Source organism: Xiphophorus hellerii, chromosome 11, assembly GCF_003331165.1.
Source record: "Xiphophorus hellerii strain 12219 chromosome 11, Xiphophorus_hellerii-4.1, whole genome shotgun sequence".
Lineage (NCBI taxonomy): Eukaryota > Metazoa > Chordata > Actinopteri > Cyprinodontiformes > Poeciliidae > Xiphophorus > Xiphophorus hellerii.
This window is the reverse complement of record NC_045682.1, coordinates 24,835,776-24,855,058: the sequence shown is the minus strand read 5'-3', so window position 1 is coordinate 24,855,058 and position 19,283 is coordinate 24,835,776. Positions and strand designations below refer to the sequence as shown.

Genomic DNA, 19,283 nt, shown 5'->3' with positions numbered 1-19,283 from the left:
GGCTTAAGTTCTATGGAAACCTCAAAGTTTGTTTCTGGCAGCAATAAGCTCCTAAAACCAGCATGCCAATAAAAAAAATCAAGATTTTGATCAGAGACACAACAGATAATCACAATATTAAGGTCTCATTCACACACTTCTGTAAATCCTCATGTAGGCTTTAACTAACACTGGAATTTACTTTTTTTGTGTTACCCCATGTTAATGGCTCAAGTAGATGTTTTGTAGTGCATGTTAAAAGCCTGCCAGGCTATGCATTGTTCTTGCACTTGCTCTAGTAAAACAAGGTTCATTAGAGAACATTAATAAACAAACTGCATCATGAGGTCAAGAAACACAGTAGACAAGTCAGGGATAAAGTTGGGAAGGAGAATAATACATGGCTAGGTTGTAAAATAATATCTCGAGCTTGAAACGTCTCATAAAGCACGTTGCAATCCATTGTCTTAACATAGAAAGAAACAAATCAAGACATGGCCATCCACCGAAACTGAGACAAGCAGATTGTTATTTAGAGAAGCAGCCAAGAGGCCAGCGTTATTTCTGTAGTAGCTGAAGATTTTCACAGCTCAGGTGGAACGCTATGTCAACAGGGAAATTATTGGTCTCAGTTCACATACGTATCTGGCCTTTATGGAAAAGTGAAAACAATGACTTTCTCATTCAAAAGAAAGACATGTGAAGTCCTGTGCAAAAGTTGACATATTTGAAAGAAGGTGCTCTGGTTTTTGGCAAATTAAAGGCTGCATGAAGAACACTTTGCTGTAAACAGTCATCAAACTGTTTGGCTTTCTGGGGTTTTCATACATCCTGTTACTGTCAGCTGTAGGTAAGTTTTCACTAGTTATTTAAAAACCAAAGTAGTACCAAAACCAGTGCTAAAATTGGTATTATAGATAAATGTGGAAAATTCCAACTGTAGTTGTTTTTGTTTTTGTAGATCCTAGGACATGATGATCATGTCAAGAGAAAATGTATTAGTGTTTTTTTTTATTATGTTATCAAGTTTTTTTTTTACTACTATGTTCGACATTTTAGTTCATATTTACTGTAAGTACCTCAAGCAGAAGACTTTCTCCTAGAGCTGAACTTTTCCTACTGCTCCTATTCTAGCGTGTATTAGAAACATGAGCTAGTGAGTGTGCAAGCGTCCCAGTCGCCTTCTTTTACACACAGATCTACAATAGAAGGGTCAGCCGAGGTGGCCATGTTAACGCCATGCTAGTGTTGTGAGGAGGACTAGACAGTGAGAGGTCAGCTGGGGTCATCGTGGCTGTCCTCCGCTGTGATAGGCTGTCACCCAGGGGTGAGGGGTCAGTATAATTAGGCATTCAGGATCCCAGTGCTGCTGTTCTAACGAAGCCTGAGCTCGTTAATGCAGAGTTTTACACCCGGACCTGCCACTGAGCTTCGCTGCACCGTCACACACATACAAGCTGAGTGCATGTTTGCACATGCACATGATCGCACACCTCTGCTTTATCCTGTCGGTCCAACACAAAGGCTGTCATATTTATAACGTTAAAGCACTGGGCTCGGTCACGAGGGAATGGAGATGTTACAGAAATATTAAAATCTTAAAAGTTGAAAAAAATTTTATGGAACCCCAAATAATAGAGTAAAAGTGCAATCCTAGTTGCAGTGAAGCCTAACATATTAATTTATTGTTTCGTCATATTCACGTTTTGCTTGACATCTTCTTATGCTTTTGTTGTGGGTCATTATTTAATATCCTCCATAGATGTTAGAAAATACCTAATTGTGATGCATGGTAAAGACTGACTATACACTCAAAATGTGTTTGAATTCAGTGTAAATATTTCTGTGATTATTGTTGCTTGAACATGGAGATGTGTGTATTGATGCTTCTGCCAAGGTGGCCAGCTGGTTCACATTGTCCACCACCATCTGTGAGTTTGATTAACTCTGTAAAACAGATTCATGAACATGTGGTTCTATTTTAAATGGCCAAAGTTACCCAAGTGTACATGTTTCATGTCTGTAGAGCAGAGTTAATATGTAGGGATCACCTTCAGTGTAAAAACTTTGAGATATGTCATGAGATCTTTGTCCGTTCTGATGTAATAGTGAATTTAAAAATCCATCAAAACAAACAGCGAAACAAAAGAGAGGTTTGTAGCGCAAGTTACATCTTCAACAGCCTATATGCACAACACACTTTTTGGATGTATATTTGTGAGAAAATAAAAACTGGGAAAAGCAATTATTAATTTGCTTTTCACAAAAAATCTCAAATCTGTCTCTCATCTAAAAATCCAAATAAAATAATGGTAGAAATTATTAACAAAATGTTAGAGAGTTTAACTGGTTTTTATAGTTTTGCAGGAAACTGTGGTTATACTCAGAATTATTCAGCAACTATAGGCTTATATATGTATAAATGTAATAAAAAGTAAGGAGAGCAGGAAGCTTGTTTTAGTGAAACAAGCCTTTTCACAGATTTTGTGCTTTTACACTCATAAAACTTGAATGTAAAATGTTCTCAAACTTGAACTTTCTCATGTCATGTATTTTTTCTAGATTTTCCTCAGATTTGCTCCTTTTCATTTTCTTTTAAGCCATCAACCAATGTCTTTATTTGCCATTTCAAAGTAGCTCCTGTAGATATAAGAACTAAAACAAAGTAAATTTCACAAGGAGATTCATTCTCGGTTCCAGGAACTAAAAAAAAAAATATTTCATTCTCTCTCTTTTTCCTTCTTTGCATATGTTTGAGATTGTGATCCTTAAGTGAAAAATAACGTTGTTTTTCTTCACTGTTAAGCAAATTTTGCGCTTTTACCTTTTTTGTCTCAACAGATTTTTCCTTAAATTTTTCCTCAAGTGCAACCAGAACTGTTTAAAGAACGCTGGGAACCCAAGAGACATGAGAAGGTTCCAGGTACAAGCCTTCTTTGTCTTTGTCTGGCTTTTTTTGCCCTCCCTGCCTTGTTTACAATGGACATAACACATACTAATATACATAAATTTATGGCTGTCACAACACATAAGCGCAGGAATGTGTGTAAGTAAATAAGCTATCAGTGCCTTTACAGGAAGCTTGAGTTCCTGACCCCTGACTAGTCATAACATAAATATACCCACAAATCAGGGAGACAGAAGGGAGGGGGTGGGGAGTAGGATAAAGAAATGAGGTGAGGGGTTGTGGGTAAGATTTAAGACAGTGCAGTCATTATTATTTCCTTATCTTCATGGCTGCAACACAATCAGGAAGACACCACTTGGGGTTGAGTGGATATATGCGATGCCCAGAAGATACTGATAGATTTATTACCATGTACATTTGTGTGTGTGAGAGGGAGGTTGTGTGTGTGTGTGTGTGTGTGTAGGGGAGTGAGACAGACCAGGCAGAGTCAAACAGTAGCAAGTGTGTGACTGTATCTGCACCTCTAATTGTGCAGCTCTATTGTAGTGGAACTAGAAAAAGACAGTTCTGTTTCCCTGGGAGATAATTAAAGGCTGGACCCATCATGAACACACATACACAAACCTGCAGCCACAGTGACTTAGTGTGTACTGAGAGTGATGGTAATAGCAGTGATAACTGGTTACATTTAAGGAGCTTTTCACAGCTTAATGCTTTAAACTCTTCTTTGCGACAATCTGTTGACTTTCAATGTTCTCTTTTTTTTTCCTCTCCTCACTTCTCACCTCTTTCCTCTCTCCTATATATTTTTTCCTTGCTCCCTTTATGATCCCCTGCTCTTTTATCTCCTCATCCCACCCCCTGCTTTTCCTTAGGTGGTTGTGTCAACTACGGTGAGCGTGGAGGGACATGTCCTGGCAGTTTCTGACAATATGTTTGTCCACAACAACTCAAAACACGGTCGGCGGGCCCGCAGACTCGACCCCGTGGAGGGAACCCCATCTTACCTAGAACACGGTAACACCAGCCTGTGTGTGTGTTTGCGGGGGTGCACGAGTGTGTGTGTGAGCAGCATGGCCGCCAGATGGTTGATGGTTTAATCCTATCAGGTGATTCCTGCCCCTCCATCTGGCTAATCCAACTTACAGCACACACAGTGCATGGTGTGCTGCTGTATGTGCATGTGTGTGTTTCTAGTCTAATATCATTATACACTTTTTCTCATGAACAAACCCAGACTCAGAGCTGTTGTAATTCTGCTGAATGCTGTTAATCGCACACTTACATTAGTGAGAGCTGGTTTTTGACAGACAGGCAGACTTTTGCTGTTATCCTTTGGAATTAGATCAAATATGCTTGAATTAACAATAGTCCGAATTAAAGCTACATCAAGCTGACTGTATCTGTTCTGTTTGAAGTAATATGATGCACGTTGAACCATCTGTGAGCGTTTTTATATCAGCTAAAATCTCATGTCAGTCAAACTTTTGGATAAACAAGGACTCTAGGTCTTGTCCACACCGCCTTGGACATTTATAAAATGTTTACGTTTTATCCAAATGAATCCACATGATTGATGACAAAACAGATAATTAAAGAATAATTTTATTAAACATTCTGGTTGAGCAGATTTTTCAACACACGGACTTGTATATAGAGCAACTTCTTATAATATAGTTCTTAAAGTGAATTCGGAACTGGCTTAAATCTGTATTGGTTGATGAAAACATTAAAAACCACCATTGCTTGCTGTGTTAAAATTAAAGGCTGTTCAAAAGGTTTCTATCTCTTATTTTTTATGCATTATGCTCTGTAATGAGGAGTAAAATGTTTTTCATAAAAGTGAAACAATTTTACAACTATTTATTTTCAGAAGCTTGTTAGATCAAATGATGTTTCATTGTTTGAAATGTTTTCCCTCCAGGAGCAGCTCCCTGCATTAAGGCCATCAGTCCCAGCGAGGGGTGGACTACAGGGGGCGCTACAGTCATCATTATAGGAGACAACTTCTTTGACGGGCTCCAAGTTATCTTTGGTACCATGCTGGTTTGGAGTGAGGTCAGTTCATCATTCTGTCTGCGTTGTTTCAGCCTTTTAGCTGTGAGTTCCAGTCATTGCTCTGTTGGAAGTAATTTAATGTGAATGCATGCTTTTCTCCATCGTCTGGCTCTTAATTGTGTGTGATCGAGAGAGAGAGAGAGAGCGTGTGTGTGTGTGTTAATGTTTCTCTAAATGATGTTTACCTCTCTAATGAGTCCCTACCAACCAGAGACCACCGCCCCTCTCTACCTTCCTCACCCGTGCTCCGTCTCCCTCTTTATTTCAGAGCACTGATCAAATCAGTACATGTTGATAGCCATCGGCTGAATACTCACACACACACACCCACACACACACACACACACCCACACACACATAGAGCTCACTATCACAGTTTTCCCCACTCCTCTACAAAATGTTTATTTGTCTTCTGACTCCACTCACGGTGTGCGCCGAGTGACCGTGGCTGCCGTCCAACAACAACAGTGTCTCTGTACAGTTGTGTGTGTGTACATACAGGAATGTGTGTGTGTGGGGGTGCATATGTGTGTGTCTATTAAGGGCTAAGGGGTTTGTTTACAGTGTTGAGAGCTGCACTTGCACACCAACATGTGTACAGAGTCTCAGTTCAAACTGACTCAGCTCTCTGAGCGTTCCTCAGGCGGTATTCAAAGGGATTTTTGGCAGACGAATGTTTCATTTGCACTCAACCTGGTTATTGATTCCGAGGCAGGAAAACACAGTTGGGCTACATCAGTGTGTGGGATATTATTGCACATTTGCCAGTTTTTATTCATCTGTTTCCTACCTGTAGATTTCTCACTGAGTTTGTGACTGCACTCGACTTTTCTATTCCCTTTCGAATATTTTAGCTTTTGTCACATGAGCAAAAATCTTCAAGCTGGAAGTTCTACTGGGCCACAAAAGTTGAAAATACTTTTACATTAAATCTGTATGTCTTTTTCACCTGTATTGATTAAAACTAAAATAGTAAAAAAGGAAACAATTGTCAACCACATTTGCATCATTCTTCTGCATTAGGGCTGAAACTGTTTGGTGTTCAATTTGAAGTGCCTCAAAGCTTAATGCACCCGCCAATCTATAGTTAAATCAAAATGAATGCAAAAAACATGGTCATTAAAAAATAAATACCTTATTTTGTGCCAAACACTTTCTGTTTTAAGAAGTTTTAATTTTTGTCAGTGACTTCTTGACCTAAAATAATAATAATCACTTTAAAAAACTGTCCAAATTTCTACCATTATTACATTAATTAACACATGGCCCACCAGCCACACTTTCTTGCCTACTTTTTAAGTTAGTTTTTAGGATGCAACAAAATCATTAGTTTAGTGGAAACCTGGCTGCCAGCAGGCATTTTGGTGGTGCAATTGCAACACAACTACTAAAATATATACAGTACATCAAGTATCACACAGGCACAGAACCCCTTATACAGGAATGGTTTTCCTTCCAGGATGACGTGCAGAAGCTGTTCAGGTCATTTTTTTATTTAATCAAGATCATTTTTGTACAGTTTATGTTTTATTTATATTGCATACACATGTGCCTCTTTCTAAAAACAAAATAAGCCAGAGCAACAATGGCTTCCGTAGGGTCTTGAAGAGATCTTTTGAGGCAAACCAAGAAATTAGTCCTCTTGATTTGAATATGAAAGTTTAAGACTAATTTGATCTCAAAACCTTCGGGGTGATATTGTAGAGATTCAATATTGTGGTAGCAGAATATCAGGGTCCTGGCACCTGCCTGCTTATAAATGAATTGTAAATTGTAAATGATGTGTGGCTCATGCATTTGGTGTCATCTGAGACTTTACAACAGGGCTGCCCACATGACGATGTTCTCACGCTTTGACCAGGCTTGCAGTGCCCCCCAACAAATGATTGTAACGCTGTTGGAAGCAAAGCAGCTGGACATCCTGTGCTGCCCATGTTCTGGCTACAACTGAAAGAATTTCACAAAGCCACTCAAAAGATCCAACATCTCTACATCAGTGAAACAAAGCCACACTCATTCCCATTACAAAGAGAACAGTATGAACTGGGACCCTCGTAAACAAAGCTCCCACATCAGTAGAAACGTTTACACCTCCAAATTGCACATATAGGGTGGTTGCTTACAGACTGAGGGAAGTTAAGTTATTCACATTGCTGATTAAATGCTAGATGTAGTTTTTACTCTACCAAAAAGAAAACTAATGCATCATACAGTATTTGGCAAAGATGGGAAAAGATTTTGGATTCCCAAAAGATTCCCCCCTAAGATGCTCATCAAAATCTGTGCAAAGAGACTTGTTTCATACAATATTTCCTGTGCAAGATGGCAGACTCAGCAGTGTTCATACCTGCATCCTCTAATGCCACCGATAAGCCCATGAAAACACAGATGGTGTTTTCTTCGTTTAGGCGAGACTGAAGCTGATGGTTCAGAAACCTCCAGTATAAATAGGGTTATTCTGTTAATTGGAAACATCCTAGTGAAGCTTTGATAACCGTAGTGGTAACATTGCAAAGGAGGCATTTAAACAAATTTGTCTTTGTCAGTTTCAGTCATCCAGGACTCAAACACTTAAAATTCGAGATTTGAAATGTTGATGTTCAGATTTGGTCTTTGTTCACTGACTCTTTTTTTCCTTGTCCTGCAGCTGATTACGCCACATGCCATTCGGGTGCAGACACCTCCCAGACACATCCCTGGGGTCGTAGAGGTCACTCTATCTTACAAGTCCAAACAGTTCTGCAAAGGCACACCAGGAAGATTCATATACACCGGTAAGTCCAAAGAAGACAGTACAAGCACTTTTGCAAAGGCTGCTGACCGAATGACGTTTAGCTTCTAGAAAAGGAGTTGCTTTTTGGAAATGCGAGCTTGCGTTTGTATTTGAGAAAATGCCTTCGTATGTGTGTGTGTGAATGCCATCTCTGAGCTGCAGTTCACTCTCAGGCCAGACAGTGTTGAACTAATGACTGCAGATTAGTCAACATTAACGACCCACACTCGTTAGAATGTTGCCATAATCAGAGGCTCGTTAAAAACCAGCTACAATTAAACAGTCTGCTCTTTATATGCCTGCATGCTGAAACTATTAGTGAAATCATCCAGAACACCCAGTTTACTAACACACACACCCCCACACGCCAACACACACATGCAGCATCCACAAACTGCATACAATGTTGAAAAGGAGTGTGTGACTTCTGAGTGGATTGTTCACTGTGAATGAGTGTTTTCCTGCTGAACTGAGTGAAGACGGGGAAGGGGAGGAAGAAAGCATGTGTGTGTTGGTCTTTTTTAAACGTATACCTGGAAATGAATGGAGGTGATGTTATGTCTGGTATTGATCCGCTGCTCAACATGGCTCCAACACACCATAATGATGACGTCAACAAGGGGGAGAAAGGAAGTATTTGCTGCTGTATAAACACTTTGAGGCAGTGGAAATTTAATGACTCCATCTATTAGCTGAAGATAAGGATTTAAACCTGATCAATAAGGATGACGTGTTAAGTAGTAATGGCATTAGTTCCACAATAAATAGTCTGCTTTCTTGTGTAAAATTTGGAAGAAATAATATTTATTTTCAAACTATATTCCTGACATTCTCGTTTTCATTGTTTATTTTTTCTGTTGATTATAAAGATCAACTGAGCTCAACATTGTGGCTGATTTTCGATCTTTTGTTTTTGTAAAGTTTTGTCCTGCCGATCCACATTTTATCCTGTTCTGTTCTTAGTTTAAGAACTATATTATAAGAAATTATCAGAACAGCACTGAGTAAGTCATTTTTATTAGCCTTCGTGCTGTTAGCGGCCATTCCAGTCTGAGGCCAATTTCTCAGCGTATTTTAAATTGATTGTCTTGGTTTGGTTTATAATAACCAGTGATCATAATATAGATAATATACATTCTGAAAACACATAGCAAGTAATTCATATGGCAAAGGTAGAAAAACTGAAATGTGTATCAAATACAGTATTAATGTTGTGATGACACATTAATATTCTTTTTGTTTCTAGGGTTGTTTCTAGACTAACCCTATCTCATGAGTTAGGGTTTGTCTAATGTTGTGCACAAAGTATGACAAAAAAACAAATCATGAGAGACCTGTTAAACTTTAAGTAATACAGAGATTTTTTTAGAAAACCAAGCCACATGTCAGACCTAAGTCACAAATTCAGTGGTTTTAAACTTTATAACTTTAAACAAATCAAATTAACAATGAGACTTTAGGGATGTGCAATATTTGGAAAACATTCAGATGGAATTTTCTTGTTTAATGTTGCAAAGACAATGTGATTTGTGATTGACCCAGATTTGTTGTCAAACTTCCAGTTCCTTTTTTGACATTTCAGTAAAACTTATACTGGATTTTGGCATTGGAGGCAGTGAAATTCCATTTAACGGGCTAAATATATTACCTGCACACAGAATATTAATGCATGGTATGTAATATATTATAGACAGCCAAATATTGAATGTAGGCAGTCTTATGGGATTGCTGTATTGCATACAGTGATGCTGCAATGACAGTTTGATACATTGTCCCTCTTAAAAACTGTGTGAACTTGAACCGTTGTGGTTCTAAAATATTTTTCATACCAAGCTAAGGTTTTAAAGCTCTGTCCCACAAATTCTGTTGCCGTTTCATTTCCTGCATTATAAATCTCCTGCAGTTCTTGTCCATGCTAACATCCAGTTGAGTTTCTGGAAACACGTTGAAGGTTTGTTTACAATTTACCCCAAGACTTGATTGGGAAAGCTTTACATACTGAAACAATTGTGCTTATGATGAGGCCAAATACTTGTGATAAAACTTGTTTAAATACAAATGTGTATAAATAACACATTTAAAGCAAGAAGGTTCTGTGCCTTTGTATTGAAAAAAATGCAAAATCCTGTTCAGAACTTTATTAGGTCTGACTAATGTTATGCTGAGAAAGATGTATCCCTTATTTATTAAGAATGGTATAAATAATTTCTGTATTTATTTATGTATAAATAACAGTTGATCCTAAATTTGCTTTATTATAACTGAGTCATTTCAAATCAGAAACAAAGTTCTTGGTCCTTGAATATAATTTTAAATCAAAATCTGCCAAATTTTGGGCCTAATTGTATCTTTACCTTTTGTTTCTTGGAGGTATAACTATGAGACATACAATAGAGGCTAATTTATCTTAGCTGCTCTACAAAAAGGGAACAACAAGACATTGTACCCTTCAGGAATAGAGGTTGTTTCTCGTTCTTCATAAGTCAGGATCTTACCACAAAGAAGTGAGGAGAATAATAAGAAAAGTAAGAATCATTGAGTAGCATAAAGAGCCATTTATTTCCGTGTTTTTGTATATATTTGTATGTATTGTCTTCACTAAGGGTTGTGTTTTTGTAGAGGGTTCTGTAGATCCACCACTTGTCTATACTAAATACTAGCAGTGATTCCAGAGATGGAGCAGAACTGAAACAATGTTTCAGTTGGATGATGCTGTAATTTTTGTTTTGCTGGCAGTGTGAAATGGTTTTAAACGGTGCTTTCTCAAAACTTGCATGTGTGCCTGCTTTAGTGTTATTCTTCTAAAACATTTTTAGACCAATCCTGGGGCTAACCAGCAGGTAATTGGTCCGTCTGGCATCCAACTCCTTTTCCTATTGGACAGGGGTGACCCCTGGTGACCTGGCGATTGGCTGATCGGTTCAACATGCGACCCAGGAAACACGATCCGTTACTACGGTTGCATGACCCCGCCTCAAGGTTGACTTGTCTCAGGAAGGCCCTGGCAGTGAAAGCTGATTGGCTACTTGTGGTTTTTCAGTACTCTTGCTGTGGTTGCCTGTGGGTGTGATTTAACATGCTCACGGTCACACACACATGTGAAAAGCAACCCTGATCGCCATACTAGCAGGGTCTTGTCTTACACAACTTACCACACACACTTTCAAACAGGGGCAGGAGTTGAAAGTAATTGTAAATCAGACTGATACGAGAGAAAGATGGTGAGTAGTCTGGTTAACAGATGGCCTACCACATCGAAACAGTCCACACACACGCACACACACGTAAATATGGTGCCGTATGGCTGCTTCATCCGCCTGATGGGAAAAATGAACATTCTCCACATCACACACTGCTGTAAACACACTCAACGGTGCAAAGTGACAATCAATAAATGCTTACACTTGCCAACATTAACACAGATAAAGGAAACAGAGCCCCGATAGGAAATCTAAAGCTGGGTCGTGGACAGGAAACTTTGAGCAAAGCATATCAAACTTTGGGAAAAAATTGACTTTCTTTCTCTTTTTCAAACATTTGAGTCTCACTTTTGCTGTCTCAAAGGGAGACAATAAGAAGCTGAAGTGTAGTAAAAGAGATGCAGTGCCAGAAAGACATATGGACTTTTAAAACCAGATTGTAAAGTATTGATCCCCTCATAAGTAGATCACACATACAGTACAGTGGTACACGCATGCAGATACACACATGTACAACTGCGTAGAGACGGTGAGCTCAGGAGAAAGAGATCTCATCTCATAAGGGGAAGAATGAAGCAATAATTCAGTGGTATTGAACTGCTGGCTGGCCAGAGAATCAATATCACCACACCTCCTCTTCGTTTCCTCCTCCTCCTCCTTCTGCTCTTTTTACATCAGTCCTCTTTGTCCTTTCACCCACCCAGTTTTAGCCTTTGCCTTTTCCCTCCCTTTTTCCCCCATCTGTGGATTCCTTTGTTTCAGTACTCCCAAAAGATGATGAGAAAAACACAATTGTATTGAAGCTGATCGCAAAATATTTCAGATTTCACCTTTCTTTGCTATTATTCAATTCTTTATTTTCTCTCTCTCCTCCGTTCACATTTCATGGTGGAGCAACACTGGATGGTCTGTCCTCATGAAACTTCTATGAGTATTGATCTGATGGCGGCTCTGGACTCTGAGGGAAAGAACAAGGCTGAAGGAGGAGGAGGTGGAGGAGTGATGGCTGAGCGGATGGATGGGTGAAAGTGGCAGAAGGTGTAGTTAGTGAGGAGGAGGAGGGAGGAGATGAAGCAGAAGACAGGGATGATGGGGGAGGTAAAGCAGAGCTGGAGGGATTCGTGCTGAGAAGGTTTCAGGGGAGCAGCAGGGAGGCAGAATTAGTGAGATGAGACAGGTTCAGGTTTCAGTGTCATTCGCTCTGATGAAGTGTTTATGTTGTGTTTTTGTGAACAATGTGCCACGACAACATACTTATGACTGATTTTATGTGTTCTGCCAGAGCAGTTCTTGCTAAACAAAACAATAAATTTTACTCTGAAAAACATCTGCTTTTCGTTTGTCCAAATCTGGAAAGTAAGCACTGCTCATTAAAACTTGGGGGGAGTACAATAAGTGTTTAGGGTACATGGGTTAGGATTTTAATGGACAGAATGCCTTTGGTGGCTTTACTTGCACTTTTTAAAACTGATACTTAATGAACTCGACAACTTCTGCTGATCTGATACTGATTCTGTTTTTGTACAAATCCTTGGGTGGAATATAACCCTAAGTCTGCAGTCAGTGCTTTGCATGAGCATTCATACCTTGATCATGATCTATGTCATAGACAAATAAGGCATTTCCTCAAAGATGAATATCTGAAAAGTATGGTGCGCATGTGTAGCCAGCCCTCATGAGTTAATATTTTGCAGAACCACCTTTAACTACAGTTACAGCTTTATGTGGTTTTGGCATTTGTTTTGTTTTGTTTTGTTTTTTTTAACCATGGGCCTCTTGGCTGCTGATTATTGTTCTTATTGTGTAATTAAATTAGTTGGATTGCCACGTCTTGGTTTGTTCAATATGTTATAAATATTGTTTTATAAACTAACAGTGATTAAAACTTTCTCCCCAAATTTCTCCTTGACCTGTCCTCAGTGTCTCTTGGTCTTCATGATGCTGTTTGCTCCTGAATATTCTCCAGCAAACCTCTGAGACCTTCAGAGCATCTGTGAATTGAGATTAAATAGCACACAGGTGGAGTCTGCTTTGTAATTAAGAAGACTGAGGGATTTTATTTTGGGGTATCAAAATAAAGAGGGTTAAATATAAAGGCATAGCACATGTGTCTTTTCCCTCTACTTCACAATTCTTGGCCACTTTGTGTTGCTCTACCGTATAAAATCCTCATCAAAAACATTAAAGTTTGTGGGAAAAGTTATGAATTAATTTTAAATCCACGCAGGCAAACATTCACACATCATTTTGTTCTTAAAGAAACATTGTTCCATTATTAATGAGACAGTCTGAGATGCTTAAATCATCACAACTAATCTGAGCTGCGCTGTGATGTATGCGCTTATCTCTATGTCTGTGTGTTTGTGTGTGCCATATTAGTGCTGGCATCGGTTAAACGTCTCCAGAGATGCTCAGAGAGAGGATCTGACACTGGCAGTTGGTTCTGACAGTTGATATCCCGCCGACTGTTAGGCAGCTGTTTTTCTAATTTTTTGTTTTCCCTCAACCATGACTGCATGCTCTTTTTCTATCTTGTTTTTGTCTTTCTACCAAAGTTCTTCCTCTTTACTCCTTTCCACACCTTCTTCTCTAACTCGCATCACTCTCTCCTGGTCTGTTTCTGTCAGAAACACTGCTCTCTTTAATTAAAACAAAATAATCTGGATGGTTATGTTTAAAACAATCAACATTCAGTACAATAAAACAAAGTTTTTGCAGGGTTTGACGTATCTAAATAAGTCAGAGTGTTCACATGTCATGCAGTTCATTAAAACCAAGAGAACAACAAAATTCAAGAAAATACAATAATGTATTTTAGGATGCAACATGTCAGAAAACAACATGGTGAACTAAAGCAAGAAGACAAAAAGCAGAGAAAAGGTGAAGACAGTATCAGCATTTTATTGATTGTTGAAATGTCTCTGACAACCTAAGGTTTTTTGGGTTCAGCAAATTAGTGTTTGTGGATCACTAATGAAAGGGACAGGACAGACATCAAACCCAGAACGACTATATGCACACTGTGCACCTGCTCTACCAAGCAAGCCACCCAGTGGTCCATTCAGAACCTAGTTCAACAGAGTAATATACTTGATTCTGGCTCCTCATTCTGAAAGAATGCTTTCAAATTAAGTGACAACTTCATACCAAGACAGAGATTGCATTATCTTAAGGTTTCTATATTAAGATTAAATTAGAAGGTTGTTCCTCTTGGTTAAATCTGCATTTTCTGTTCTTCTTTTCCCTCATGTTAGTCTTTTTTCTTCCTACGCAGACCCACCCTTTTCTACCTCTAATTCATGTCCACATAATTACCATCAATAAATCACAAAATCCTAATGTGCCCAAAGCACATAGAAATGCTGTCCACAACAGCTTAACATCTGGACCGAAGCTCATGATTTATAAAGTAATGTTGCGAACAAATTAGGTGGTTGAGAACGTAACAGAAACCAGAGACTTGGGTGTGATGTGTGAATAACACAGACATATCTAAAACACACATGCTAAAAGAAGTTGCACAACAAGCAAAGGACATTCATCTGCAAGTAATTTATCAGTGCTTGCTGTGGAAAGTACCAAACATCACCGCCGCAGCTGCACTCTTGGACTTCATGTACGCAAACACACCCCTTTGGTTCCCACAAGTCCATGTTAATCCAGCATAACTTCCTACCTCCACCTCGCCTATTGCTGAACTTTCAGGGTTCAACAATGTGGTGATGACATAAGCTCAGCATTTGTCAATAACTGAAAAAGTACAAAAATACTGCTCAAATCCTTACATTTTGATGCTATCCTGACGGACAGAGCTTTCAGAGCTCTCTTTGATTGACATATTGATTGGATAAAGACTTTGGATGAGAGTAATTGGAGCATTAAAGGGGCCCTAAGTGTTCTTTAAAACCTCTTCTGATTGTATCTGTACTGAAATTATCATACAGATGTTTTTGACACTACCAGTTTGAAGCTTTTTAGTATACCTATATCTATATGTATATATAAAATCTATTTAGTTGCTTGCACTTAATCCCAGCTGATTCTGACGTCATCTAAAAAGATTTTTTTTAAATTTGGAAGCTTTGTTCTGTTCATTTATTTATGTAACAAAACCTCTGTAGTGTGATTTAGGTGGAAAATACCTGGATTCTTGGTGTAGCATTAAAGAAAAGTAGTCCTAAACCTGGTTGTTTGAGAATTTGATGGAGAAGTGGCTTCACCCCGACTCAACTCAACCATTTGAAGTTACCACATGTATTGTATTTTTGATTCAATGCAATAAAAAATGTCTCATCATTCAGCACAACAAACATTCAGGAGGATGGAGTGAGGTTCCTGCACTCAATTTAGGAGTCACAGTTCTTAGGAGAGCAAGAGGAGGTGTGAAAGAAAATCCAGGTATTATTTAAAAACAAAAGCAGGCAAAGCATGATTTACATGACAAAACGTCCAGCTTTGCATCCTTGAAAAAAAATCACCTTAGAGTATTAGTTAAAAGCACAGAAATTTTGGATTTCTTAACTTTTACTTTGTCCAGTGACACTCAAAAGGTCCTGAAAATCCTGCAGACCAAAGATCGATTGTAATCAGATGAGAAGGGGGCTTCTTGAAATTTTTTATAGTATTAATTTTTCTTGCTTGTTCTTGTGAGCAGTATAGTTTTTTTTCTGGTTGGATGTTTCTTCTTTGTGTTTTATCTGAGGCTTGGATTAAAAAATGAGCGTAACGCTGTTATATTAAGAATAGCATTGGGTAAACACTAAAATTATTCCCATTTATTTTTTACTTTTATATTTTAAAGAAACATTTATTAATGAAAATTAATTAGTTTGTCAGTGAGTTGTACATTTCTTAATTTCTTGCAAGCTTGCAAGTGTAACATTGTTGTTTGACAAGCCAGAAAGGGTCTCACTATAACAATTTAGATGATTTGAAGGCGTCTTTCGGTTTTTTCACTTGTTGTGTGGCGCACACTGACGTTTCACAGCAGAATAAAGACTCTTATTGTGAAGGGCAAGAGTTGGAGATGGTGAGTAGTTAAAAGAGAAAACTGGACTTTATTGTTGAGCCATTTTGTTTTGATGTTGTTGGAAGTATATCTTGATCAAAACGAGACTCCAAATACCTTGCGCCTTTTTTTTGGGCTGACTTCCATAAATGACGTTTATTTCCAGTTTATTTCTATGCCTTAATGCTCAGCTTGAGAAAAACAGGAAATTGTTTCATCCAAAATAAAGAACCTGCCTCAACCTGCTTTAACATGATTAATCATTTTTAGATGTCTTTTCTTCAGCAAATGACTCACAGATTTAAATATAAAAACACATGCCCACTTCTCTAACCCACTTCTTCTATAAGTTAGAAGAAATACATAAATACATTAGCAAGGTTCACCATTTTTCAGTTCAGCCCAGAAATACAAACACCTTCCGGTGTCAGTGGGGTATTTTGAAACAAAAAGAGAAGTGATTGTTTCTCCTCACTAGTCTGATTCCCCCCTGCTGACTCCTGCAGATGTTTGGATTGTGTGTGTTAATTAGCACAGCTGGGCTAAACACCAGCAAGAGCAGCGTTAAAAGTGCAACATGTAACATTTTGAAACTGAGATCAGAAAGCTTTATAATCACACTGATGACTGATGTTTAACCAGCTAAACTTAATTTCCATATTTAACCATGTGTAATACACAAAGGCTGTTTGTGAAATACTGCATTGTGACATTTTTTGCCTCTGAAAATTGGTGCAAAGTTTTTCAACACAACAAGGACCAATGGTGGACAGCTAATGGAAATTATTTTTATTCTGACAAGCAGCGAGAATGAAGAGCTTTTAATGAACCACTTGAAAGCTATCATGTTTTTGGAAAAAGTCTTTGATCCATGTAAAAAGGTTTACTTGATGGGATCACATTGTTACATGTCCTCTGCTTTCCTCTCTGGGCATACTGTATACATTTCACAGTCAGCGCTATTATTTACAGTTGCATCAGGAAGCTATATTTGGAAAGCAAAAATCTATATATGCAATATATGTGTTCCCTAACAGGTGGTTGTTTTGAATGCTGTCCAAATCCAATCTTTAATACATGTGGAAACGTGAAGCTTTAAAATGGCCTCCAGTGACTTTTTGTATTTGTATTGCTCTTTGGGTTTATTGTGTCAGCTTTTGAATACATCTCTCTCTAATCACTGTTGGGCAGATGATATGCAGCTCTACACCTCTCTTTGAGCTAGTGATATTTCTAAGCTCCACACTTTGGCAAAGAGTTTAGACAGTTAAACATTGGATGGGAGACAGTTTTTTTGTATTAAATGAAGAACAAACTGAAATACTTAACATTGCACTGGAACGATGACAAATGAGCATCTTGTACCTCTGTGTACTTTGGCAAACTCTTGTTAGGAATCTTGGCTCAACTTTTAACTCAAGTTTCACTTTGGATGCAAATGTCAAATTCCTGTTTTTCTCATTTAACAAATATTGCCAAACTGAGATCCTTTGTCTCACATCCTGAACTGTAAATAATTATTCATACTTTTCTTTCATCACGTTCAGATTATTTTACACATTTCTTGGCAAAATGTGCCTAGAATGGTTGGTATCAAGTTGTATACAACTTTATAAAGCCCTCTTTCTTTTTTCTTTTTATTTTTGTTTTATATTCATTTTATTGTCTCTGTCTTGCATTTTATTTTGTATTTTAAGTAATATCACTGCTTTTCTTGTCTGTTTCAAGCAATTTTCCAGGTATTTTATTTCCCAGATTCTGGTTTATTGCTTTAGAAGCTATTTTATTATTGTTTCTTGTATTTAATCTTTGTTGTGCTGCACTTGCAACACTTTAAGTTTTTTAAAGTGTTGCACTTTAAGTACACATGTGTCACATGTGTTGCAAAAATAATTTGACACTGAAACTAGCAAATTGACAGTACTGATTTGAGTGACTTTTATTCTGCAGAGATCTTTACTTTCTTCTGCAGCTGAACGTGATAAGTCTGCTTGTTATTATGAAGTATTAAATATAATTTGAGTAAAACCTGCTGTGAAGTAAAAGTAGTCTTACTGGAAATCCTATGGATATATAAAGAGCAATTGTTTGTTGTCAAGTTTGCACTATGGACTTAATAAAACCATTACTTCGGTTTTTCTGTTCAGAAGAAAACATAAATGTTTTGGGGGTTTGCACAGTTATAATGAGGAAGCGCAAAAAAAATGCTTTTAATTTTCAAACTGCTGGAGTCATCATGGAAAATCCTACATATCTGCCCTTACATGAAATATAATATCAGAGAAAAGCATGGACTATTAATGTCATCTCCGTTAAGTTTATTTTACTCATCCTCTTTCTATTCCTCTCTTTTCTGCAGCACTGAATGAACCAACCATTGACTATGGTTTTCAGAGACTTCAGAAGGTTATCCCTCGGCACCCTGGGGACCCTGAAAGGCTTCCAAAGGTAGCAAAAGTTTTTAGCTTGATCTTTTTCCAAAGTTAAGATAAAAAAGAAAACTTATTAAGAAAAGTATGACTCTACAAAAGGAAATATTTGAATTAGAAAGCTTTGCATTCAAAGAAAAACCTGCTGAGATTAACATATAGGACAGAAAACTTCCAAAGATATTTTTGTGTCTCTTTTTATTTTGCTAAGCAAAATATGTGTTTTCAAATCTCAAGTGGGTTTTACGTTTACCTCTAGATGAACTCTCAGTTAGGGTAGGGATAGAATAAGGGTTAGGGTTAGAGCTTCATAAAAACAGAGCGATTGATTCTTTTCCAGATATTTTCTTTGGCTGAAATTCAAACAAAGTGTTGAGAAGATCAGCAGATATAAATAATTAACAACAAACGATGAGCTGTGCTTTGATACCAGACTCTGCCATCGTGATCTGTACATGCAGGAGGACTCTCCTCGTGGTGTGGCTGTTTTCATGTGAGGGCTCGGTAACCTGATTGAAATTTGAATTTTTGGGAGAGGTGGAGGGGCGACTTGGCGGTCTCCTGAAACAGCTGCTGCTGAATGACTCCTTTTTGTTTTGGAGTTGGACCAAGAAAGGCTGTCTTTGGTGTGACATCATGAAATAATGGGCGCTGGTCATGATGTGATGATGTGTTGATGCTCTGATGTCAACACAGTCGTGCCAACACCCTGCATCCGTCCACATGTGTTATCAATTGCACACAGCGTACATCATGATTGTGGGAATGTGTGCAACACAGAACACACCAAAACGGTCTGTAAAAACAATACTGTAAATGTTTCTGCATCTGCAGAAATGTAAACCCTATGTTCTTACTGATTTTTTATTTATATATACGTGGCCAGGGTTTGTTTTTCTCGCTGATGGGGCTCTCCTTTCCTTCAGGG

The 19,283-nt window shown here is 38.1% G+C and overlaps 1 protein-coding gene across 2 annotated transcripts in view; it reads left to right on the top strand.

The window, feature by feature from the left end:
• The window catches only part of LOC116728442 (transcription factor COE1-A-like), a 100,007-nt gene that overhangs the window by 64,422 nt on the left and 16,302 nt on the right, over positions 1–19,283 (top strand). For both annotated transcript variants that reach the window (XM_032576564.1, XM_032576563.1), the window contains exons 7-11: positions 2,821–2,902; positions 3,763–3,904; positions 4,812–4,945; positions 7,593–7,719; positions 18,286–18,374. In XM_032576564.1, coding sequence (XP_032432455.1) covers positions 2,821–2,902; positions 3,763–3,904; positions 4,812–4,945; positions 7,593–7,719; positions 18,286–18,374 — 574 coding nt within the window. The remainder of the gene's footprint in view (positions 1–2,820; positions 2,903–3,762; positions 3,905–4,811; positions 4,946–7,592; positions 7,720–18,285; positions 18,375–19,283) is intronic.